This window comes from Colobus angolensis, unplaced genomic scaffold (genome assembly GCF_000951035.1).
Source record: "Colobus angolensis palliatus isolate OR3802 unplaced genomic scaffold, Cang.pa_1.0 Scaffold190, whole genome shotgun sequence".
Classification (NCBI taxonomy): domain Eukaryota; kingdom Metazoa; phylum Chordata; class Mammalia; order Primates; family Cercopithecidae; genus Colobus; species Colobus angolensis.
In genome coordinates this window covers 6,920,055-6,944,428 of record NW_012115044.1, presented here as the reverse complement: position 1 = coordinate 6,944,428, position 24,374 = coordinate 6,920,055, and the positions used below count along the sequence as shown (strand labels likewise).

The following is a 24,374-nucleotide window of genomic DNA, read 5'->3' as shown; positions in this document are numbered from 1 at the left end:
CTCGAACTCCTGACCTCGTGATCTGCCCGTCTCGGCCTCCCAAAGTGCTGGGATTACAGGCTTGAGCCACCGCGCCCGGCCAATTTATCAGAATTTTAAATGAATAAACATTTTTAATAGAAAGCTCATTAATTCAGATTCCATTGTGTAAAAATAAATTTACAGAAGGATGATGGGAACAAAATAAGAATGTGCCAAGATTTGTTTCTTGAGTTATTTCTAAAAAGATGTTAATCTGTGTTGTTTTCTGATTGTTCTTGAACTAGTTTCTTCCTAGCCACCAAGACGTCAGCTCCTTCTACTTTACCTGGCCAAGGGGCCAATCCATCTTTATGATGGGATTGTAGAGATTATGAAATGTAACTTTATTCAGTCAGTAATTGGGTGGTCTTTTAAGCCTACTATTGAGTATCGAATTTACAGAACTTTGCCTTTTTTGTTTTACTTTTTCCCTCTCTGTACTTTGTCTTCCTCTGAAAAAGAGAACTCTGTTCTTCTCAGCAGGACATGTGTGATTTGATTTTAAGTGGAGCTCATTGCATCAGGCAAAAGTTTTTTTGAAGAATGTCTATAGGACTGTGACTTTTGATATCAAGGATATTTATAATCAAAATAATTAGCCATTAAAATTATGTTCACTAAGTGATTTGAAAATAATTCAAGAGAAAAATATGAGGTAATTACAGATCTGAAGAGCATGGGTGTCTATCAAATTTTATTCAGAAAGTGAATTTGTTTCTGATTTTATGCTCACTTAAAAGGCTTGTGCTGTTTACTGTGATCATGCAAGCAGTCGTTGAATGTATCCCAAGAAAGAGGAGACTGGTTTTGGCAGTGTCACAAGCTCACAGGCTGTAGTCAGTGAAAGGACATCTGCACATTGGTACCAAATAGGATTTTGCTAAAGAGCCAATTAACATAAATGGGCTGGTGGCCATGTAGATGAGGTAAAACTGAAGTCAGCCAGTGTAGTTAATGGATGCCGTGGCCAGAGCTGCTCTCCGTGTTGGCATGGGTGCTGATGTAGTGGTCAAACAGATAGATAAATTTCTGATGATCAGTGCCTCTCTTAAGTCCTGGGGAAGACCAGAATGACAGTTCTACCTATTATCTTCCCATACTGAAAATGAGAAGGAAATGCTGTTTGATAATGGTCATGCATAGGTTCTGAGTGTCATCAGAGCATGTGACACGCTGCAATAAGCATGGGTTTGTGGTGTTCCAGGTTTTCTCTGGATTTTTTTTTTTTTAATGCAGCCTGTGCCTGAATCATGAAAATGAACATTTTTATCTGAGAAAGACTTGGAGGAATCTGTGGTCTAGGCAGGAATTGATGTTAGGTTATTGATGCGCAGAATGTGGATGATCATTGAGGGTAAAACTTCCTTTAAACAGGGCATATCTAAGGAAGCTCAGGAGGTACGAATGAAGTGTTAGCATAGTTCCTCAGTGATTATTAACAAAGGTGGTCATCCTGGCTTTGGAGAGTCGGTTCTATGTCATGTACCCTTTCCTGCCACCTGTTCATTTGCCATACCGATGAATTAATATGACCCCATGCCATGGGCTATATGAACCTAATGTGTGGATTCCGATGCCGTAATATCTTCACTTGTGTACATGATAACGAGATTAGAAGCAGCAGCTTTAGCTATTTTGAAGGAAATTAAATTAATTAAACCTAATCATTCACATGAAGAGATATTTGCATTCCTTCCCCAAAGGCTGTGCTAAATGTATATAAGGGCAGATTATCAGGAAATTAGGAAGTATAATTTTTATAGATTGGCTTTAGAAATGAGAAACTGAACAGCTAATCCATCATAGAGTTCCCTATGTGTCTTTGGGTCCTTTGTGTCTCCCTCTAATTCAGAAATTCAAAGTAGAAAGATCCAGGACCAAATGTTAACATTCAACCATGACATTGGTTATTCTACTCACCATAGCATATGGTAGATCTACAAATCCCTTCAGTCCTAGAGAGACAAAAAACAGAATTCTGAGTCTGCCTTTTGGTGTCACCAACCTTGATGGCATTATGGCTTCTAGAGAGATGGCTTTTCAAAGTTGCCCATCCCAGTCAAGCCACTTCTCTTGCTCAGGGCTTAGTGTGAAGTCCTCTGGGAGAAAATTTGGCTACCAGTACTTTCCCAGTCATTAAGTGAGATGACAAGGATGCAACTTGATAGCCACTAAAACAGCAGTCTACTAAACCAATTTGGACACAGTTAGATGCCCACTTAAATGTTAATGGATGCTGTGAAATAATAGTAGACCTTAAAAGGGGGAAGGAGACCATGGTTAGTTGTATGTATTTCTAAAAGATTAGGGCAAAGTAAGCTCTAAGTAAGTTCTAAGTCAGGATTTGACTACAAGATGCTTTCCTTTTTTTAATTTTTAATTTTTGTGAGGACATAGTAGGTGTATATATTTATGGGTTACCTGAGATATTTTGATATAGACATGCAATGTGTGATAATCATATCAGGGTAAATGGGATATTCATCACCTTAAGCATTTATCCTTTATGTTTCAAACCAGTCATATCTTTAGTTATTTTAAAATGTACAGTTAATTTTTTTTTTTTTTTTTACTATAGTCACCCTGTTTTGCTAGCAAATACTAGGTCTTACTCATTATTTCTTTTTTTTTTGTACCCATTAACCATCCCCACTTCCCCCACCCTCGCTACCCTTCCCAGCCTGTGGTAACCATCCTTCTCTCTATCTCCATGAGTTCAGTTGTTTTAAATTTTAGCTCCTACAAATCAGTGAGAACATGCAAAGTTTGTCTTTCTGTCTGGCTTATTTCACTTCACATAATGACTTCCAGTTCCATCCATGTTGTTGCAAATGGCAGGATCTCATTCTTTTTCTTTTCTTTTCTTTTTTAAGACAGTATCTTATTGTGTCACCCAGGTGGTCTTGGCTCACTTGCATCCTCAATCTCTTTGACTCAAGCAACCCTCCCACTCAGCCTCCCATCATTCTCTCTTACAGCTACATATTACTCTGTTGTGTGTATATACCACATTTTCTTTTATCTGTTCATCTGTTGATACAAGATGCTTTATTAAATTGACTGAGTGAATTGGTACTGCAGTTGCTGTTTCTTTTTTGCTGGTTGTCTATCTTCCATCTCTATGAATAATGAAGAGGGCCTGTTCTGCCTGTCAACACTGACCCACGTTACTCTCATTGCCTCCACCCATTTACTCACTTAAGCAGATGTAACATGGTTCAGAATTTTTAGCAAGTTTTCCTAGCTGTTCACTGTTCATTTATTTTCAAGTGATCTAGACTCCAGCCGAGTGTTCATATACAGCTGATCCCAGCTGTAGCAGGAGCTTTGACTGAAATGGTGTCTGGCTCCCTGAGTCTGTAACTTATTCAAAGACACTGTTTTCCCTGTACCAGGACCATGCTGAGGCATGAACTTAAATCCAATAAGAGAGAAATTCAGATTTCATAGTGTTGGCCTTATTTAAAACAACCTTCCAAATAACAGCTTGGAAGGCCACACAATTCACAGTCTGCGGTTGAAACAGTGTACTTGTTCTCTTTCGCTGTTGTAGCGTTGCTCATGCTCTCTTTTGGGACTTTTTGACTTGCAGATGCTAATACTGGAGACCGTGGACAGACCAATAATGCTGCTTCTGCATCAGCTTCCAACTCCACCTGAACGGTCCCGAGCAGCCAGCTGCACAGGAAAAACCACCAGTTACTTGAGTGTCACTCAGCAACACTGGTCACGTTTGGAAAGAATATTAAAAAGAGAAAAAAAACCAGTTCATTTTAGTGTTCAATTTTTTTATTATTATTGTTGTTCTTATTTAACCTTGTAAAATATCTATAAATACAAACCAATTTCATTGTATTCTCACTTTGAGGGAGATCCAGGGGGTGGGAGGGGTTGTGGGGAGGGGGAAAGCGGAGCACTAGAACACACAATCTCTCTCCCACGACAATCTTTTTTTATTACAAGTCTGCTGTTGTATACTTTAAAAACAGGAGTCCTGCCTCATGCCCCTTCCACAAAAGAAGAAAACCTTGTTCTGTGCTGGTGGGTTTTTTTTGAACTTCGTTTTCTTTTAAAGTCTAGTGCAAGACTTTGGTATAGTGCACAGCTTGAAATTGGTTGGGAGCTTAGCAGGTATAACTCAACGGGGACTTAAATGTCACTTGTAAAATTAATCCATATCTTCGGGTATTTATAGACTTGCCTTTGGCATGTTGGTGGCAGGTGTGGCAGACAAAGAAATGTGTATCATTCATAACCCAGGGAGGTCAGTTAAATTTGGAACTCCTACAGGGAAGATTCTTAGTAGATTTGTTAAGGTTTTGTTTTGCTCTCAGTCAGCGCTAGTGATGTGGGGGCTTGTACAGGAGGCTGCCAGAGGGGAAGCAGCAAGCAAGACTCAGGCAAGCATGCTCTGCAGGTGGCTCTTTGTTTGCCTGACCAAAGTTCTTTGCAAATCTTAGCACAGTTTCAAACTAGTGACCTGGGAGGAGACAGAAGGGGTGTTGAGCAGGCCGAGCTAGCTGCTGAGGTCAAAGACTGACGAGCCGAGAGGAAGGGGACAGGCCAGGAATACATCTCACCACTGTGAATAAGTTTGTCCAGATTTTTTTCTAAAATTACTTCCCTTGGAAAGATATACTTGAGAGGACATTGTAGTTAAATAATGTGAACTGTAACAGTCGTCTACTGGTTTATTTTTCATATTTTTTAATTGAAAAATCGAGCTTGCAGAAATAGCCACATTCTACACATAGTTCTAATTTTAAATCCAAATCTAGAATCTGTATTTGTTTTTTAACCTCATGCTTTTTACATTTATTTATTGATGCATGTCAGATGGTAGGAATATTAAAAACTACACATCAGAATGATAGTCGCTTATACCTGCTGACTTTATAGGAAAGCTGATGATATAAATGTGTGTATATACATTATATATACATATATTCAATACTGCCTTTTTTTTGTCTACAGTATCAAAATTGACTGGTTGAAGCATGAGAAGAATGTTTCCCTCACACCCAGTTAAGAGTTTTTGTGTCTGTTTTCTTTGTGTATCAGTGAATGGTGTAAGAATCAGTCTCTCTTTTTGAAGAAAAAGCAATATTCCTTGGAATGCAAGGAGGATTGAAGGACTATGTTTGCCGTGAGGAAATAGATTTTCACGACTAGTTTGTTTTATACTTTTAAGGTTGGCATCTATGTGGGCCTTATATACTCTAAAATGAACTTTAGTCACCTTGGTGCTTATGGGCCATTACTTGACCTATGAATCTTTAAGGCACAATCAGTTGTACTTTACATTTAAAGATCACTTGAGTGATGGCCGCCTTTCCCTCCTACCCGCTCCTTCCCCACATGCCTTCCAAGGTTAGCTGGTAACTGTAGGGCTGCAGAGCTGAGCCCGTGCTTGTGTGTAACTTGCCCTCACCCTCCTCATTGCCACCTTAGGTCATGTTATGGGTCTTGTCCTCCAGAGGGTTCGGAAATGGAGTCTGTTGGCAGCCCTCCTGCGGGCCCTAGCACCCTGTCCTGCTCCTTAACTGTGTGTGTGACTCTCCAAGAGAGTTGTCCTGCCTGCTGAAGTGAACCAGTACCCAGAAAGACAACTGTGAGCCATCTTGGGTTTCACTGGCTGTTTAGCTGAGGTCTTGGGCCACAAAAGGGGTTTCACAAACCTCTGGATATATCAGAGTTCATGAGAAAGGAAACATGCTCAGTCAAACCAAATCAAACAAATTGAATTTTATGTTTTTATAAAGTGCTTCTGAAAGCTAAGATTTGAAAGAAGCCTGAAATCAGAGTATTTGGCAGCATAACTCCTTAAAGGTAATGGCTTTGGTAGACCATTTTCAGACAGAATTTATAAAGAATCTGAAAAGGCAGGTCTGTGATAGAGAAATGGACTTGCATTCAGATCCAACTGCCCAGCAAGCATTTGGATACAGACATTGCTCTGGACGTGGTGTACTTGCCAGAGTCCACAAAAATCAGTGCTTATTTTAGGAAACAGGTTGCCCCCCACAACTGGGGTAAAAGAAGAGAGAAAAGTCACGCTTTTCTCTCATTTCATTGTGTGTGCATGTGCGCATGTGTGCGTGTGTGTGTGTGTGTGTGTGTGTGTGTGTGTGGGCTGAGATGTGTGATTTTTCTTTCTCAAGGATCATGGTGGGATCACAGAACTCTTTTATACAAGTGAGATCCAGGTCTCTGAATATCTTTTTGTATATAATAATAATAATAATAAAAAGCTCCTCACCAAATTCAAGCTTGTACATTATATTTTCTTTCTATGTTTTTAAATTTAAGTTTTATTGTTTTGTATGTAAATATGTGGACCCAGGAACTGTTACTAATGAGCAAAAAGTTACTGTTCAGGGCAGTGATTCTGTTTAATAATCAGACAAAATGTAGACGAGCTTTTTAAAGCCATATAGTTTTAACTCTGTACAGTAGGTACCGGCCTGTATTATTGTAACAATAACTCTAGCAATGTATAGTGTATCTATATAGTTTGGAGTGCCTTCGCTTCCATGTGTTTGTTTTTGTTTTTTTTTTTTTTAATTTGTTCCTTTTTAAATTTTAATTGGTTTCCTTTATCCATGTCTCCCTGTCCACCCCCTTTCCCTTTGAAATAATAACTCACTCATAACAATATCTTTGCCCCTTCCACAGTTAAGTTTCAATGATACCATACTCAGGAGTGGGAAGAGGAAACCATATTCGTAATCTCATTTCGTTCAAGCCCTGCCTTTGTTTTGGTTCTGAATGTCTGTTTCCTCCTCAGTAGCAGTGACCGGTTTCATTTCATACTTAGTCCATTCAGGGACTTAGTGTAGCACCAGGGAGCCCTAGAGCTGGAGGATATCGAATAGATTAGATTTTGCTCGTCTCTTCCACAAGCCCTAACCATGGGTCTTAAAAACAGCAGATTCTGGGAGCCTTCCATGCTCTCTCTCCTCTTTTATCTACTTCCCTCCCAAATGAGAGAGTGAGAGAGAATTGGTTTTTTATAAATCGAAGTTTCTTAATAGTATCAGGTTTTGATACGTCAGTGGTCTAAAATGCTATAGTGCAATTACTAGCAGTTACTGCACGGAGTGCCACCGTGCCAGTAGAGGACCCTCCCGCCATCTCTACCCTTGTTCAATGAAATATCATTTTAATTTCTTTCTAAAAAATCAGTTTAATTCTTAACTGTGTGCCCAACACGAAGGCCTTTTTTGAAAGAAAGATAGTTTTGCCTCAAAGTACTCCATATAAAATGTCTTGAATAGAAGAAAAAACTACCAAACCAAAGGTTACTACTTTTGAAACATCGTGTATTCATTCCAGCAAGGCAGAAGACTGCACCTTCTTTCCAATGACATGCTGCGTCATTTTTTTTTTAAGTCCTCTTAATTTTTAGACACACATTTTTGGTTTATGTTTTAAGAAAGTATGCCTAACCAGTCATCTTGTCTGCACCAATGCAAAGGTTTCTGAGAGAACTATTATATTCTCTGTCCCTGTGGATATAAAGAGACTGGCATTTCATCTATTTTTCCCTTCCTTTTTAAAGGATTTAACTTTGGAATCTTCCAAAGGAAGTTTGGCCAATGCCAGATCCCCAGAAATTTGGGGGGTTTTCTTTGTTTTCAACTGAAATTGTATCTGATTCCTACTGTTCATGTTAGTGATCATCTAATCACAGAGCCAAACACTTTGCTCCCCTGTATAGAAAAGTAGGTATGCTTTACAATAAAATCTGTCTTTTGTGGTGGAAACCTGAGCCACTGAAAATAAAAGAGACAACTAGAAGCACAGTAGAGTCCCAGACTGAGATCTACCTTTGAGAGGCTTTGAAAGTAATCCCTGGGGTTTGGATTATTTTCACAAGGGTTATGCCGTTTTATTCAAGTTTGTTGCTCCGTTTTGCACCTCCGCAATAAAAGCAAAATGACAACCAGGACATAAGGGGTTAGCTTGACAAAGTAGACTTCCTTGTGTTAATTTTTAAGTTTTTTTTCCTTACTATATCTGTCTACAGGCAGATACAGATAGATGTATGAAAATCTGCTTGCCTGTAAAATTTGCATTTATAAATGTGTTGCCGATGGATCACTTGGGCCTGTACACATACCAATTAGCGTGACCACTTCCATCTTAAAAACAAACCTAAAAAACAAAATTTATTATATATATATATATATATATATAAAGGACTGTGGGTTGTATACAAACTATTGCAAACACTTGTGCAAATCTGTCTTGATATAAAGGAAAAGCAAAATCTGTATAGCATTATTACTACTTGAATGCCTCTGTGACTGATTTTTTTTTTTCATTTTAAATATAAACTTTTTTGTGAAAAGTATGCTCAATGTTTTTTTTCCCTTTCCCCATTCCCTTGTAAATACATTTTGTTCTATGTGACTTGGTTTGGAAATAGTTAACTGGTACTGTAATTTGCATTAAATAAAAAGTAGGTTAGCCTGGAAATGAAATTAAAATTCACAAGTGTGTGGTCTTTATTTCAGTACCCAACCCTCGTTCTTCACCCTACTATTTTGCCACTGCAATATGTAGTCACATCACCATTTCCGTTCCTCTAATTAGGGAAACATTAATCTTTGTTATGAAAAACAAGATATGAATACCACTTGTTCTTTCCAATGATTTTATTCCATTGCGTAGCCCCAAGAGGTGCAGCTTCCATCTTGGAAACCTTTGGATTTGATGTAGAGGAAGCTTTGCAGACACTGCTTAGAAAAGAAAGAAAACAACTCTGAAAGGGACAGTTTTTAAATGTGTATAAGCTGCTGTCTTTGATTACTGTGTTCATGATTTGGTGTGGCTGTATTTTCTTTTAACTTTCATCCTATTAGTAATGGTCTTTGGGAGTCTCTGTAAAGTATATGGACACCACAAACAGTGGGGCTGTACCTCCCAGGTAACCAACACATGTTGTGTTTGAGTCTGCTCATTTCCAATACTGGATGATGTATGTAAACATGTTATGTCTCTTAGTGCTAAAAGAAACATCATTTTTTTTTAGGGCTGGCTCACTCTGTCAGGCCTAATCTAAAGGCTAGATATAAGGTCATGTGACTGCTGCTTCAATAAAAACAAATTTATATTCGATAAAGTGTGGTCCTCTTATTTATTTACTGTGGTGTTGGGGTTGGCTAATTCCAGTAACATTTGTAAAGCAGTTAAACACATTTAACCAGTAGGGGCGGCAGGGGAGGATTGGATTAGCGAAAAAAGATGTTACTTGTTCAGTGGGTCTCCTGCTGGCACTGAAGTGCATTTGTTTGGGGTTTGCTGCTGTGTTGTATAGGTTCTGGGATTGAGTTAAACATTGTGTTAGTGTCTGCAAGACGCTTTTAATTTGGAATCCTGGAAGACTGCCTTTTTCGTTTCTAAGTCTTTCCAAGAAGTACTGACCACAAACAGTCCTTTGGGATCCTATTTCAGGAGAGCAGTGATGGTGGATGTAATTTTGTTTTTGTTACGTTTTGTTTTGAGACAGAGTCTTTTTCTGTCGCCTGGGCTGGAGTGCAGTGGCATGACCTCGACTCACTGCAACCTCCGCCTCCCTAGTTCAAGTGATTCTCCTACCTCAGCCTCCCTAGTAGCTGAGACTACAGGCACACACCACCATGCCCAGATAATTTTTGCATTTTTGGTAGAGACAGGGTTTCACTTTGTTGGCCAGGCTGGTCTTGAACTCCTGACCTCAAGTGATCTGCCTGCCTCAGCCTCCCAAAGTGCTGGGGTTACAGGCATGAGCCACCATGCCCAGCCGGTAGATGTCATTTTGAAATGTGTTCTAGGAAGGTAGTGAGGAAAGGAGAGATCAGGTTTTAGATCCCTGTCGTTGAGAAGTTTGTGAAAGGAAGTGAACAAAAGTGTTGGGAGGGTCACACGTTTCTCAAGTGTAGGAATATTTCACTCATCACCACCATGGGATTTAGGAGAGCTGAGGGACATAAAGGGAAAGCTACCAGGAAAAAACAAGCTGCCGCGGAAGATGGCATAATGAGGCCCACAAGTTAGGAGTTAGGAAGGGATGGATAATCATATGTGTGTTTCTCCTTACATCCTCTTTCTCCAGAAGGGAGTGGCCACTCTGGCCCTTCCCACAGATCTGTCGTCAATATCAAGACTTAATTAGACAAAGTTCTGGGTCAGGTAGAGAGAGGCTGTTGAGTGGCCCTGAATAATGAGGGGGCAGATGGTATGCAGTAGCTTGCTTTGATCTTTTGTCCTGAGCTTTGGAGACTGACTCCATCCTCTCCTCACTGACCTAGAGAAAAAAAAAAGTGGTCACAGGGATGCCTAAAAACTGATGCTGCGTTCTGCGTACTAAAAAGTTCAGGGAAGGGAGTTAAGAAGAAACCCAAATGTTGGAGTAGGAAAGTTACAATCTGATTCCTAGTCCCATAAACTTGTGATCCACAAAACTACTGAAAGGAAGTACCCTGTGTGAACTCAGTGCATCTAACATTGAATCTTTCCTTACTCTTGAAATACACTTAATTTTTATAATCTATATAAATTATAGGTACATATCAATTCAGTGTTTGGGGAACTGCCCTGGAGTTTTTAAATCAAGACTGAGAGATGGAAATTTGTCCTCCATTCCACCTTAACCTCGCCTTACCCTGTCCTACAGCTAACAACAGTTTCAGGCTCTTGAACAAATAGCACTCGAATCATTTCGGTAAGGAAAGGGAGATGCATATGATTTATGAATACACTGGAATGAAATCTATGTTTCCAAATTAGAAATTTGTATTTCTAATTATAAATGGATTCATAATTAAACAAAATTCCTGGGAGCAAAAGCTGTATTCACTGAGTTCGGAAAGAGAAGCTCTTTTTTCCCTCAGTATCTTTTCTAAAAATAAGTGCTCCCTATATCTCCTTAATGCAGAAAAGTCTGGTAAAGTCAGAGGGATGACAGAATACGTTTACTTGCTTTGATTTATATTACTGATGATTTACCATGTTCTCAAAGTTTGGCCTGCTTCTTGTAAAATGTCAAAAGCTAAGTAATTATCTCTTCTTTAAAATTCAGTTACTGCGAAGTTTCATTTGAATGGAATATTAGACGTTTAAAATTAACTCAATTCCTACATTTTTTTTCTTTCTTTTTTTCTTTTTTTTTTTTTTTTGAGACAGAGTCTTGCTCTGTCACCCAGGCTGGAGTGCAGTGGCACGATCTCGGCTCACCGCAACCTCCACCTCTCTCATTCAAGCGATTCTCCTGCCACGGCCTCCCAAGTAGCTGGGACTACACGTGCCCACCACCACGCCCGGCTAATTTTTTGTATTTTTAGTAGAAACGGGGTTTCACTGTGTTAGCCAGGATAGTCTTGATACCTGACCTTGTGATCCACCAGCCTTGGCCTCCCAAAGTGCTGGGATTACAGGCGTGAGCCACCATGCCTGGCCTACATTTTTAATTATGGTATGCACATATGTTAAACTTTTATACAGAACAATCATTTTATAAGTAAGCCAAGTTAATTCATTTTTATGTTTTTTTATTTAACAACAGTTGTATAAATTTTTTTTTATTATACTTTAAGTTCTAGGGTACATGTGCACAACGTGCAGGTTTGTTACATATGTATACATGTGCCATGTTGGTGTGCTGCACCATTTTTATGTTCTTACGCCAGAGTCTTCAGATTTATGAAGGACAATAAGTAGTAAAAATATGTATGCTTGTGTGTATTTCTATTTCCACACCCCCACATTATTTTCCCCAGAAAAGGGTCAAAAAAAGTTTACCCCTCTAGCCAAAAGTTCATTATTTAATTTCTCTTGCCTTGGTTTGACATTAAACCCAGGACTACATTTCCCAAAACTAGTTCTTAGGTGTGGAATGCCTTATATAAAGTGTAATTTGTGAAAATGCAAAAAAATTTTACCCACAAGTGGCTATAAACAAGGCAGGCACTTTCGTACCCTTTCGCTTTGAGAATAGATGTGTACACAGAAATATAAGGTGCATGTAAATAGTTCTTCTCTGGTGTGTTTAACTGATTGTCAGTGTAGCCTTGTCACAGAGCATAGCCAGCACTCCGGCCCCAGGAATAAACTCAGGCCCCATCAGATAGGGACAGACCTACCTACGCCAGATCCCACACACGCACCCACAGCTGCAGTTTATGCCCTTGCTCCCACGGACTCACGTCCTTGGGAACCTTCACTTGGGTACCCGGTGCCCACCATCACAGCTCAGCATCCACACGAGGAAATTCTTTGTGCTGCTTTTGTCACTTATCGTTTCTCCTTTTGATCCAAATTGTTTGTGTTTCTGTTTGTTTTTTTTTTAACTATAAATTCTGTGAGCTCAGGATCTATATCTGAGTCAACGCTGTATAACCCACAGCAGGCGACCTATTGTCGGTGCTTAATAATGTGTTCAAATGGATGCAGAGACACAGAATGATGTGGCCAGAATGAGGTCATGCCAAGCTTCTGACATTTGTGCAGGCCTCCTGCCTTCTCTTCTCTCTAGAGGACTCCCACAGATACTCATGGGCCTGCCGGTGAGTACAGGCCTGGAGCCCACAAAGCAGCTCGGAAGAGGAGGGGAATGAGTGGGAAGTGGGAGACAGGACTTTTAGAGGTAGCAACGAAAAGACTCCAGAAGCGAACGAACGTGGGTATGTGGGCATAGACCCCAGATGGCCCAGCCCTGATCTCCCCTTCCACACCTTAACACTTTAGTGGGATCTGAGGGATTTGTCCCCAGACCACAGGGCCTTTTAAAAGGAAAGGGCAGCCTTGCCTCTCTGATGGTCCTGACCTACAGATCAGTGTACTCTCCACATAAGGGTCCACAGCTTCACTCCCTACAGACTGAACTGGGGGTGGGGGGCACCCATGTCCTTCCTGAAGAATGCTAGCCAGCTGTCTTCGCAGGAGTTCCCTGGGGAGACAGGCTCAGCAGGGCATTGTCGGCTCTCAGCAGCATCTATCCGTCTTGGCCCAGGAGTAGCAGCTCAGAGGGCTCTGGGTCTGGCTGCCCCTCGGAGGCGTCACCCAAGGGCAGCCACTCAGCTACCCGTGATGCCGAACAACTCCTGCATGAGGGGCGTAGCAAAGGGGTGTATGTCCTGGATGCGCAGCAGCCGCTGGGTGTGCTGGGCGTTGATGCTGCGGAGCTCGGTGAGCATAGCCATGATCTTCAGGAACAGGAACCTGCGTGTTGGCCAGAGAAAAGGTTGGGGGTGCAGCCCGCCCTTTCCCTGACCCGCAAGCCTCGGGGCTGCTCTGAGGTTGCAAAAGCATAATCTCTGGACATGTCAGGTCAGCCAAGAGACAAGGCTTGGCTGAATTCCGTAAGCTTCTCTTTCACGCTGTGGATGAGAAAGGCAGAACAGCCTGCCCAGTACTCTCCCCACTCCCATCCCATCCATGGGAGTTCTGTCTTTTTTTTTTTCTTGAAAGAGACAGGATCTCGTCCTGTTACCCAGGCTAGAGCGTGGTGGCACGATCATGGTCTCACTCCAGTGTCAAACTCCTGGACTCAGGAGACCTCCAGCCTCAGCCTGCTGGGTAGCTAGGACTAGAGCACATGCCACCATACCTGGCTAATTTTTAAAATTTTTTCTAGAGTTGGGGTCTGGCTATGTTGCCCAGACTGGTTTTGAACTCCTGGCTCCAAGGGATCCTCCTGTCTTGACCTCCCAAATTGCTGGGATTATAGGTGTGAGCCACGACACCCAGCTGCAGGAGTTGCATCTTTGTACACAGAGACCTCCGTGGGAAAATCCAGATATTGCTGCTACCAGTTTGGGGGTGTGGGGCTGTCACTGCCTTCATTAATGTCCAGGGGCCAGGACTGAGCAGAGTCGTTGTGGAGGTTAGGGGCTGCAGGCTGGAATCCCTTCCTGGAGCTAGCTTTGGATCCAGTATCTGAGATGTACCATATGCCTCAGGATCCCCACAATGGAAAAGAAAGCTGGCACTTCCAGCCTCCTGCCTCCATACAAGGAAGGGTTGAGCAAAGGACACCAAGCCAAAAAGAAAGTTGTGCAGAGGCCAAATAAGGATTTCAGTTTGTAAGTTCACACTATAATACTCAGTGTTGGCCTGAACTCTTCACGGCCTTGGGCTCAGTACAATCCAAGTTTGTCTCTGGGCCTGTGGGCATCAGTTTGGGCACTAGGTCACAGGAGCTATGGAGGACCAGGGAAGGTACAGAAGTCCCTTTCTGGACCACATCCCCCTGTTTGCTTGTGTTTTTCCTGGGAAGTGGTTAGGTAGTGCTCAAAAGTGTGAGCTTTGGACCTGGTCTGGCTGGCTCTACCTCCAGATGCCTCCCTCTGGCTGTGAGGCCTTGGGCAATTTCCCTGAACCTTGGCTCCCTCACACCACCCTCACGGGTCCTCACCCCCTGCTGTGCTCACCTATGAGCAGGCTGGGGCCGATTGCATTCAATGTAGGACTTCAGAGTAATAGCAAATTGCTCCTGCAGCTGGTCCACCACGCGGTGCTGCACCACACCTGGGCGGTCTGGAGGGGAGGGGAGGGAGGTGTGGTGCAAGATCATGAGGCAAAGACAAGCTCAGTGCAGCCCAGAGTCAGGGCATTGCTCACCAACCACATTCCAGAGCTGGAGTCACCCAGGCAGGGAAGTGAGGGAAGACCAAGGCTGGGCACCACCTGCTGACCCCAGGAGAAACCAGCGATAGCCCCCATCCTGGCTGCACAGTGAATGAGGAGCAAGGCCATGGACTGGGACCTTCCCTGGGGAGGGCAGATAAGGCTGGGGGGATGTCAGGCAGCCTAGGGGAGACCCTCACCTGGGGAGAAGAGGGAGATGGCCTGCATCAGCACATACTCCTCCTCATGTAGCTGCAGCTTCTTCAGCATGTAGTGGAATTTCAGCATGGGCTCCAGCAGAAGTTGCTGGAAACCACCTGTGGATGGTAACAGGATGGAGGGGCAGCTTCTCAGCAAGCTGAGCAAGATCCTGTCATCCCTCACCAATATCTCGTTTTCCACCATTCCATCTTCCTGCCCTGCCATCCCAGAACCTGCATATCCTGGCGTAGCTCCCTTCCTCCCACAACTGCAGTGTTTCCCTCCCTCTGCCAGGGCAGGCAGGCTCTCCTAGGCACCTGCAGCGTCTTCCAAGCAGTAGGACAGCCGGCCACACTCCCAAGTTCCAGTCTCCACATTGAACACTGTGTTGAATCTCAGCTGGCACAGCTCAAAAGTGGCCCCCTTCAGCAGGGAGATCTGGTCCTCGATGGGCAGGTCCCTGGCAGCAAGGATGGGGAGGGGAGGACAGCTCCCTGGGAGGCGGCCCACAGGCCGGCACCAGCAGCCATCCCATAATCCAGAAGTTGGGGGCGAGAGGAAGAGGGAGAATGGCTCCTTTCCCTGAGGATGACTGTGGCTGCTGTCTGGCTGCCCCTCATCTCTCCCCTCACAACCCAGCAGACAGCTCTGCCCCCCAGCATCCTCTCCTCCCCTGCTACCTCTGGGAACTCCACCCACTGAGCTTGGCATCCAGGTCCCTTACAGCCTGGCCCCATCTCCTTCAACTCCTATACAACTCCTGACCTACAGCCAGTGCTTTGGCTTCTAGTCCCTGGCCGCCTCCTTTCTGCCTCAGTTTCCCCCCTTGGAATGACTGCCCCTTTAGTATATCCTGCTAGCCCCTCAAGCCAAGCTATGTCTTTTCTTTGCCCCCTCAGAAGTCTTTCCAGAATGCAGTCTCCCCTTTCCAGAGTGCCGCCCTTTAGGCCTGAGCTCCAGCAGTGGGGATGTTTGCTTCCTGCGGTCAGTGTTGGGTTTCATGTGCACACACGTATTTCTACTGTTTCCCTGCAGCCCAGATGCCTGCAGCCCCAGTCCTACCGCCGGAGCACAGGCCTCGCCATGGAGGTGGCTTAACAAGCCTCTGAGATTATGGTTACACGGATACCCTTCTGGTCCTGCAGGGACCACTCCCTCCCAACCTGGGAGGGACCCGCATCTCCCCAGTAAGGAGGCGTTCCTTACAAGAAAGAAGCGTCACAGCCTGACAGGGAGGCTGCTTACTCTGGGTTGTGAGGAAACACTACCTCTGGCCTTGGCCTCTGTGGGAATTCAGGCCCTGTGCTACTGGCACCCATCCTTCTTTTAGATCCATAACACTGAGCTACAAATGCCACGGAATTGATCTTGTTCTTCTGTGCCTCCCCATTGCCTGGCTTAGGACCTGGCATCGAGCTGGCTTTGGTACTTCCAAATCTACCCTCCACCACTGATTAGCTGTGACCTTGTACAAGTTTCTTATCCTCGGGAAACCTCAGTTTCTATCTGAGAATGAAGACAGCAGTGACACCTCGGGTCACTGTGCTCAACATTGGTGGCCATGAGAAATAGCAAGTGGGGAGCCCTGATGTTAAATTGTCAGTCACTGGATTTCACCAAAGATCTTCCAATGTCCACATTTATAAGTAGGCTTCTCCTCCTGCCCCTTTAAGCTAATTTGCCACCATCTGACCCCCATTCCAAATCTGCTGTCAGCATCACCCTGTTAAATGTCATGCATGACTCCTACAGGGCCAGAGAAGAACCTCTGGGCTCCCAGACTATAACCTACCCTCAACCTGCTGAAGAAGCCAGGAGCTTCTGGCAGGCGTGTTTCAGCCCCGCTTGACCAGGCCTGGCAAGGCGAGGTGGCCTACTCAAGGACAGATACACCTGGCACCATCCCTAACCCTAAGATTGCAGACATATTCTGGGGCTGTGGTTCCTGCCACCCCAGGAAGTTCCCATGTCTCCCACTAACCCCAGTTACCCCGTGGTTGTTGCCTCCACATCTAGCTCTGGGGAGACCTGACCCTTGGGCTCTGAGGACCACCCACCCTCCCCATGGCCTTCGCAGTCTTATCTTATCTATTTCTCTCATTCTTTGGTCTGGAACTGTCAACATGTGATTCCTGCCCCTTTAAGGGAGAGTAAGAAAGACTATCCGCATGCCCACTCTGTGCTGGGGGCTCTTCAGATGTGTTCTTATTTCACAGAACAGCCCTGCAGGGGAAGCACTGTTAGCTTCCATTGAGCAGGTGGATAGGCAGAGACACTGGCAGGCCCACAGCCATACAGCGAGGCCTCTACTCCCCCGCAGCACTGGCTGCCCTGGGGGGCAGGGCACAGGAAAAGGAGGGTCTTCTGCCACCCATATCCCCCAAATTCAGGATCTACCCCAGGTCCTTTGAACCTCCTGGCTACTTCCAGTTCCTTTCCACACCCAACCACCCAGTCTCCATGTCCTACCTGAAGTAGGAGATGACTTTGGCAAAGTTGATGATGCCTTTGAACATGTAGGTTGACATGTCAGCCATGTGGGGCAGCAGGGAGAAGATCTCTTTCCCGCCATTGTCGGCTGGGGGTTTGTAGTTCCAGACACTGCCATCCTCTCCCCGCAGCTGCACAGAGACCTTCATAGACCACAGATCTTTCCTGATCTGGCTCCACTTGGCAGCTTCTTCCCTCGATGGGGCATGCAGAAACTCTGGCATCTCACAGCCACTGCTAAGCACCCCTGGCAGCTAGGACACATGCCAGGAGGCAGAGAGAGGAGAGACAGCATGTGTTTCCATAGACAGGTCCCAACTCAGGCCCCAGCCGAACGTGCACAGCCATAGTTGCAGCCCGAGAGGATGCACAAATGCAGGCATTCACACCCACATGCATGCATGTGTCCACACACACACCACACACACACACACAGCATTTGTTTCTTCTCTCTGGTGTTCTCTATCAGATGAAGGTGCTTTGGGGATCCATGAATTAATGGTCACACACATCCCTGCTTGGTTACAATGGAGGGCAAGGGGGACTCCGACCATGGTGTGTCGTCCCAAGCATTCCAGATGTTGGGCTCAGGAGACTCAGAAGGTTTAGGGCGCTATGGATGGGAAGAGCAGATCCGAGGTCACTGGGCTCATCCAGTTCTTTGGGCTGGGAAGGGCCACTTGAGATATCTATCAGTGCAAAGGGGAAGGAGGGCGCTTGGAGCACAGACATGGTTAACGTGCCTGGGATCAAGAAACACCAGTTCACGAAAGTCACACCCCCCAACAGGTCCTGACCCTGTCCTCATAAAGCCCTGAATGCCAGTAACACTGGGGAACTGCCTAGCTTTCCCTCCACTTATTGCTCAGACCCAGTTCCTACCTGCTTTAAAGGAGACAGCAGCGATTTTCAAACCTGAACCTGCAACAGAATCACCCAGGGATCCTGCCCCTCCCTGGAGCTTCTGATTCAGGAGGTCTGGGGCGACCTGAAAATCTGCATGCTGATGCTGCTGACCCAGGGACCACACTTGGAGAGCCTTTGGGAATGAGACTAAAGCTTTGAGGAGCTGGCACAGACGCAGGGCCAGCTCTGCAAATTTACCCTCCACCACTGATTAGCTGTGACCTCGTACAAGTTTCTTATCCTTGGGGAACCTCAGTTTGTATGTGAGAATGAAGATGGCAGTGACACCTCGGGTCACTGTGCAGTTCCTCCTACCCGGAAATTCTTGAAATGGGAGAAGGTAGTGTCAAAGGTTTTCATCTGAGCATCCATCAGCTCCCTGATCATCATCCGCTGCTCCTCCGTCAGCCCCTGCACTCCCGGTGTCTGAGTCCGGATCCGTTCTCTTTTCTTCCTCTTGATCAAGGCCCGCCTCTCCTCCACAGCTGCGTCAGACATGATCACTGTAGGGACAGCGAGGCTGGCTCAGGCACACGTGCCCCTGGTCAGCATCCAGCCCCCCGGGGAGCCGCTGCATAACCCTCTTAAGGCAGCAGAAGGCATTGGGTAAAAGGGAAAGTAATGGTGACAAGCAATTCTCCCCTGTCTGGACTCAAGAGGCCTGTGGGCTCCTCTGGAGTAACACCTGGGTGAGGACAGAGGTGAGGTGCGGCTGGGGTGTCGCCCTCTGCAGTGGAGTTTGTGAGGACACTGTGGGGTCCTGGCAAGAGCAAGGGCTTCAGAATCCAAAGGCGCTAGGCTTGCATGAAAACTTTGCCACTTACTACCTGTGACCCCAAGCAACCTCCTTAACCTCTCCTGCCTTCAGGTTTCTTCTTTGTAATCCAGAGAAACCGTGTTTACCTCGCACTGCTATTAAATGAGACCTTGCATGTAGGGTGCCTAATATAGTTCCTGGTACATAAGAGATGTTCAGTAAATGGCATCTACTGTTACCATTTTCGGATGAATTATATACCAAGACTCTTCAGAGGTGTCTGGGTCTCCAAGACCCCAGAGAGCTGGGCTACAGCTTAGCAAGAAATAGCAACTCCAGACACTTCATATATAGCCCGGAGCCTTAGGGTCTTCTGTGGATTTCTGGAGCCCACTCATGTGTGTAGAGCAAAGCTATGAGGTCCTTGGTGGGGAGAGATCAAGAACGGCTGCCAGCAGCCTAGAGAACTTGAAAGAAGCAGCTTTGGGTCCCCTTGTGTTCCATGGAGACAAAAATGCGCTAGAAGCATCTAGCCTTTTTTGCATGAGCCTTAATCTCAGAGTGACCTAGGAGTACAAATATATCAAAGTTAAATAGGTAGAATGAGAACACCTCCTGTCACCTGTCTGCGAACAGTTCCCCTGTAAAGATCCAGGTCTGGTGCGGATGGTGGGCGCTAGTAGCTATAAAGCAGGGGGTTCCTATCACCCATGTGGCTCTTGCTTCCCTCCCCCAGATTCACACCCCTACCCCCAAATGTGGTTTCAAACCATTACAACAATTATGAAGGGGACAAAAAGAATCATGTAGGAGCAACTGAAGGGAGACAGAGGGCACGCCCTGGCAGGGTTGCCCAGCACACATCCCAGGAGGGAGATTACAGACTCCCTCCATCACCCAGCGGGCCGGCTGCAAGCGCTCCCCCAGGTGACTGCCTGTTGCACGCCGACACCAGCTCACATGTGCACGTGTGTTCACGCGCGCATCTCCACACTCGCATGCACACACCCACGGCACGTCTCTACACAGAGCCGTGCACCCCGGCCCCGGCCCGCCCGCTCGCCCACTGCTCACTCTCCTTCTTCATGCCGCTCTCCAGGCACTTGCGCAGGCGGCAGGCCTGGCACTGTCTCCGGGTCTTCTGGGTGATCTCGCAGGCGCCCTTCCGGAAGGGGCAGCTCAGTCGGGCGTTGCGTTTCATGGCCCTCCTGTGAGAGAACAGGGAGCAGAAGGAAGGATGCACGGGTGCTCGGGGCCTCCGCCTGGGGCTCCGGGCCACACCACCTCCCTCCCCAGCCCCTACCAACTCGGGGTGGGGCACACTAGCCTTTGCGTCCCAGCTGGGTCAGATTTTATGGGAAGGGTGTAGGTGGGCGTCCCTAGAGGTCCAGGACTCGGCTAGAGGGGGCAGAGCCAGGGAGGAAACCTTTTCTGGCCATTCCCGCAGGAAATGGAACACGTGCTTTTCGCCGGGCCTGCAGCCTCAGAACCACTTTCTGGGACACTTCCGCTCCAGGCCCATCTTCAGCGCCTTCCCTTCTTCCTGAAACACCTGTCCCCTCCTCTTTCACACCCTTGTTACCAGAAAGTTTCCATGGAGATGGGCCTCTTCCTCGATTTCCCCTCCTTAAAGGAGGAAGCCGAGGAAAAATGACCCCAGGAGGGTAAGAAACCAGAGAAGCCCCCTGCCGCCTTCCCCAGCTCCCCTTCCAGACTGGCGGCCAGGGAGGAAGGGGTGAACTATGGGGAAGCTTTTCTACCCTGCGGGGCAGCGGCTTCCCCAAGGCAGAGTGGATTTCCCTCGTTGACCTAGGGGGCAAGGAGGTCGAACGCCTGGAACAGCAGAGCGTGCAGGCGGGACCCACGGGTCCCGCACACCCTTCTCTGCGGTGCGCAGAGAGGCAATGGGGCAGGTGCCTTTTGGAGACTCGGGTACAAGATCACCTCCTCCCAGCCCGGAAGTCTTGCTTGTCCCACAAAAGACAGGGTCAGTGCAGCCCTACCTTTGCTTTCCCCATTTCCACAGCTGGATGGAAAGAAACAATTTCTCCCTTGGCTCTGGCCTCTGATTCTGGTCCAGAGTGGAAACTGAGGGAAGGCTGGCCCAGGAGCATGGAACAGCCAGGGAGGGCTGCAGAGTTCCCTGAGGGCAGGCCTGGGAAGCTGAGCCAAGCCCGCAGTGACCCGGCAGGGGCAGGTTTGAGCTTGGAGGCCTCGGGCCTCGGACCAGTGACCAGCCCAGGGGCATGTTCTTCACAGACACCATCACTGCCTTTTGCCTTCCCAACTGGCCTGGGTAAGAAAGCCCTGATGCTACATCAAAGTCCACCGAGAATGAGTCAAAGATGAAACCGGGGCTCACATTGATTAAAGGTATGCTATGTATCAGATGCTAGGCTAGGTACTTTGCAGTTTTGTAAATTTAGTTCTCAAACTCTGTGAAATTCATAATCTCATCTGCCTGGCACAGATGAGGGAGACTGAGGCTTGGAGACGATGGATCCCCAGCTGTCCTCCCGGTACATGACAAGCTGAAATTTGAATCCAGGTCTGCCTGATACTGGATTTAGCTTTTGCCCACTACACATTGCCTCTTTTTGAGAGTCCCAGGAATAGTACCCAAACGAGGAAGGGAGAGCAGAAGATTCCCACATGCTGAGGCAGGATGCACAGACACTCCTTGGGCAGCCTCTTCTGTGCCAGCAGCACCTGGAGCTGGTGCAGACATCCACTCTCTTCCACGCAGTCACGTGGCATGTGGCCAGCTCAGGGACATATCTGCTGCTCTTTGCTAGTGACTAGCTCAGGCATAGGCTGGGCCTGGCTCTAGCCAATCTGAGGGGACTTCTGGGAAAGATTTCCTTACTCTCAAGCACTGTGCCCCTATAAGGGGAGCCAGACTGCAATGAGAGCTCTCGCGTGGGATGGCTGAAGAGAAAAATGGAAAGAACTGAGCTGCTGAACTCACCAACCTGGAGGCCTTCAGACTTCCTGTTAGGAGAAGTAACGCGTTTTCCTTATTGCCAAACCAATTTGCGACAAGGGTCCTGTGACTTGTACCTGAACCCAGCTTGACACTGCTGATATGTCTCACTCCTGTTACAACTCATGCAACACGAATGTTCATTTCTCCCTGGAACCTGCCCTTTTCCATTTGAATGCCCAGCCACCATGAAGAACTCTGCAAAGGGCCATCAGGCAGGCTGTCTTGGAAATGCATGAGGGTCCCACATGTGGCTCCTGAGATGGGAGCTGCTCCTTGCATACCCTGTGCCCTCCGGAGGGTGCGCATGGAGGGCTTCCTCACATATGGCTTTCTCTCCTCCCCACCCCTCCCCTCCCTTCGGTCTGCTTCTCTTCCCATGGTCTGAGCATTTATTTTATGCCATTCTTTAGGAAACAAGCACCCCAGAAGGCGAATGTGAACACTTGGATTTGGGAGTTTCAAATTCCTTATCTTTCACTGAGTCATTTTCCATTTTATTCAAGAGCACATGGAGAAACCAAGGTATATATTAATGGAAGGAGACCCTTCCCGGGTAGAGCAGGAAGACTGAAGATGAATGATTCCTCTGGGATATAAATGGCTCCCTTGAGACTAATTACAAGGCCTTTGGGTGGGCCACCAGCCCACACTGAACCTGGGGGACAGGTCAAGCTGAGGCCCTGAGACGTTACCCAGTGGGCTAGTGGCAGACCCCAGTTAGGTGTGACCCAGCGTGTCAGTGGTGGCAGGTGGGTGAAGGCTGATGGGTAACTCTACCTGAAAAAGCCCTTGCATCCTTCACATGTCATGACATTGAAGTGATAACCAGTGGCCTTGTCCCCACATACACGGCAGATTTGGGGACCCCCAACTTCCTCATCTGCGTTGACAGTGGGCTTTCCAGGAACAGACTCTGTGTCCTCACAGTGTACAAAGTCAGCATGGTTCCAGCCTTCTTTGGGTCTCACCTCCAGGTTTGCTTCTGGGCCTCGTGGACTAGAAATGAGGAAACCACAGAGAATGAAAAGACTGGACAGGCATGTGCAGAGGCCTCAGAGGAAACACTCTGTCCCTTCCATGCATCACTCACATTTGGGCCTGTGGACTCAGGAACTGACCTCTCATGGGGAAAAAAGCAGGGAATGGGGTTGGAACTGTTATAAAGAGAGCCATAATCATGACGTTTTGTACACAAAAATAGAGCCCTGGAGTAGAACCTGTGAACAAGAGCATGGGAAAGACAAGGGCAAGAGGGAGGCAGAAATGAGAAGAAAAGAGAGCAGGCTGTCTGGGTCAGATCATGGAGGCCACAGCTGAGTGGACTGAGGTTAGGAGGCCACGACCTGGCCAGAGGTCTCAACAGGGAGCAACTCGTGGACAGATTACTTGTTCAAGATGATTTCTGGGATTGGGACATTGAGGGAGGATAGTCCCTCAGGTGGGGTGTGGCCTAAGCTCCCACAAGGAGCTAGAAAGGCTGGGCAGAAAGAGAATTTTCAACTAAGTAGCCAGGCAGATGGGGAAAAAGTGGAGGCGTGGTGGGCAAGATCACAACATGGGAAGAAAAATGGCCTGTGGCCCCAGCAGAGTTGGGGTCTAAGTGGATATTGAAGAACTTGTGCCTATTAATAGAGCTGTGGCTAAGCATGGTGGCTGATGCCTGTAATTCCAGGGCTTCAGGAGGCTGAGGCAAGAAGATTGCTTGAGCCCAGGTGTTTGAAACCAGCCTGGGCAACAAAGTGAGATCTCATCTTTACAAAAAATATAAAAAACAGCCAAGATCGATGTCGTGAGTCTATAGTCCCAGCTACTTGGGAAGCTGAGGTGGGAGGATTTCTTGAGCCTGAGGGTTTGAGGCTGCAGCCAGCTAGAATCATTCTAGTGCACTCTAGCCTGGGTGACAAAGTGAGACCTCATCTCTAAAAGAAAGAAAAAAAGAAAAATAAAATGAGCTGTACTCAAAGATGTCCTCCCCAGGCAACTTCCACCTTGAGAGCATAACTTGAATTTTACTTGGAACAGACATTGAGAATGTTCAGTAGAAATGGGGGACTATACTGTTACTACCATCCCCAAAAGTCTCTCTAGGCACTGACTGACAAGGGCGGCCACCACCACAAATGATGATCCTTTTTCTAAAGCCAAAATCGAAACTTTAGTAAAATTCTAACACATAAATTTCTGTTTCTAACGTCATGACAGGTGACATCTGACAGTTTCACCTGTAAGAGTAAATAAGGAATTAATCTGTCTCTGACCCTGGCCCTCCATTGCACTGTGAATAAAATACATTGACTGGAAACCTGAACTGAACAGGCATAGGGGAAACTCTCCCTGATTTTTCAAATCATGATCCTGACTTTATGTAGGTTTGCAGACTAAATGTATACTTTAGGCGTTCAC

At 46.4% G+C, this 24,374-nt stretch overlaps 2 protein-coding genes across 5 annotated transcripts in view; one reads left to right on the top strand and one right to left on the bottom strand.

The window, feature by feature from the left end:
• GSK3B (glycogen synthase kinase 3 beta) overlaps window positions 1–3,792 on the top strand; it is a 284,345-nt gene extending 280,553 nt beyond the window's left edge. For both annotated transcript variants that reach the window (XM_011940645.1, XM_011940644.1), the window contains one exon: window positions 3,614–3,792. In XM_011940645.1, coding sequence (XP_011796035.1) covers window positions 3,614–3,681 — 68 coding nt within the window. In that variant the 3' untranslated portion in view covers window positions 3,682–3,792. The remainder of the gene's footprint in view (window positions 1–3,613) is intronic.
• Window positions 3,793–11,810: 8,018 nt separating this feature from the next.
• The window catches only part of NR1I2 (nuclear receptor subfamily 1, group I, member 2), a 36,054-nt gene continuing 23,490 nt past the window's right edge, over window positions 11,811–24,374 (bottom strand). For 2 of the 3 annotated variants that reach the window (XM_011940642.1, XM_011940641.1), the window contains exons 2-9: window positions 22,749–22,967; window positions 20,060–20,193; window positions 18,544–18,731; window positions 17,302–17,576; window positions 15,150–15,292; window positions 14,832–14,948; window positions 14,436–14,541; window positions 11,811–13,224 (exon numbers count right to left, since the gene is read on the bottom strand). In XM_011940642.1, coding sequence (XP_011796032.1) covers window positions 13,080–13,224; window positions 14,436–14,541; window positions 14,832–14,948; window positions 15,150–15,292; window positions 17,302–17,576; window positions 18,544–18,731; window positions 20,060–20,193; window positions 22,749–22,780 — 1,140 coding nt within the window. In that variant the 5' untranslated portion in view covers window positions 22,781–22,967 and the 3' untranslated portion in view covers window positions 11,811–13,079. The remainder of the gene's footprint in view (window positions 13,225–14,435; window positions 14,542–14,831; window positions 14,949–15,149; window positions 15,293–17,301; window positions 17,577–18,543; window positions 18,732–20,059; window positions 20,194–22,748; window positions 22,968–24,374) is intronic. The other variant, XM_011940643.1, reaches the window with a different exon arrangement.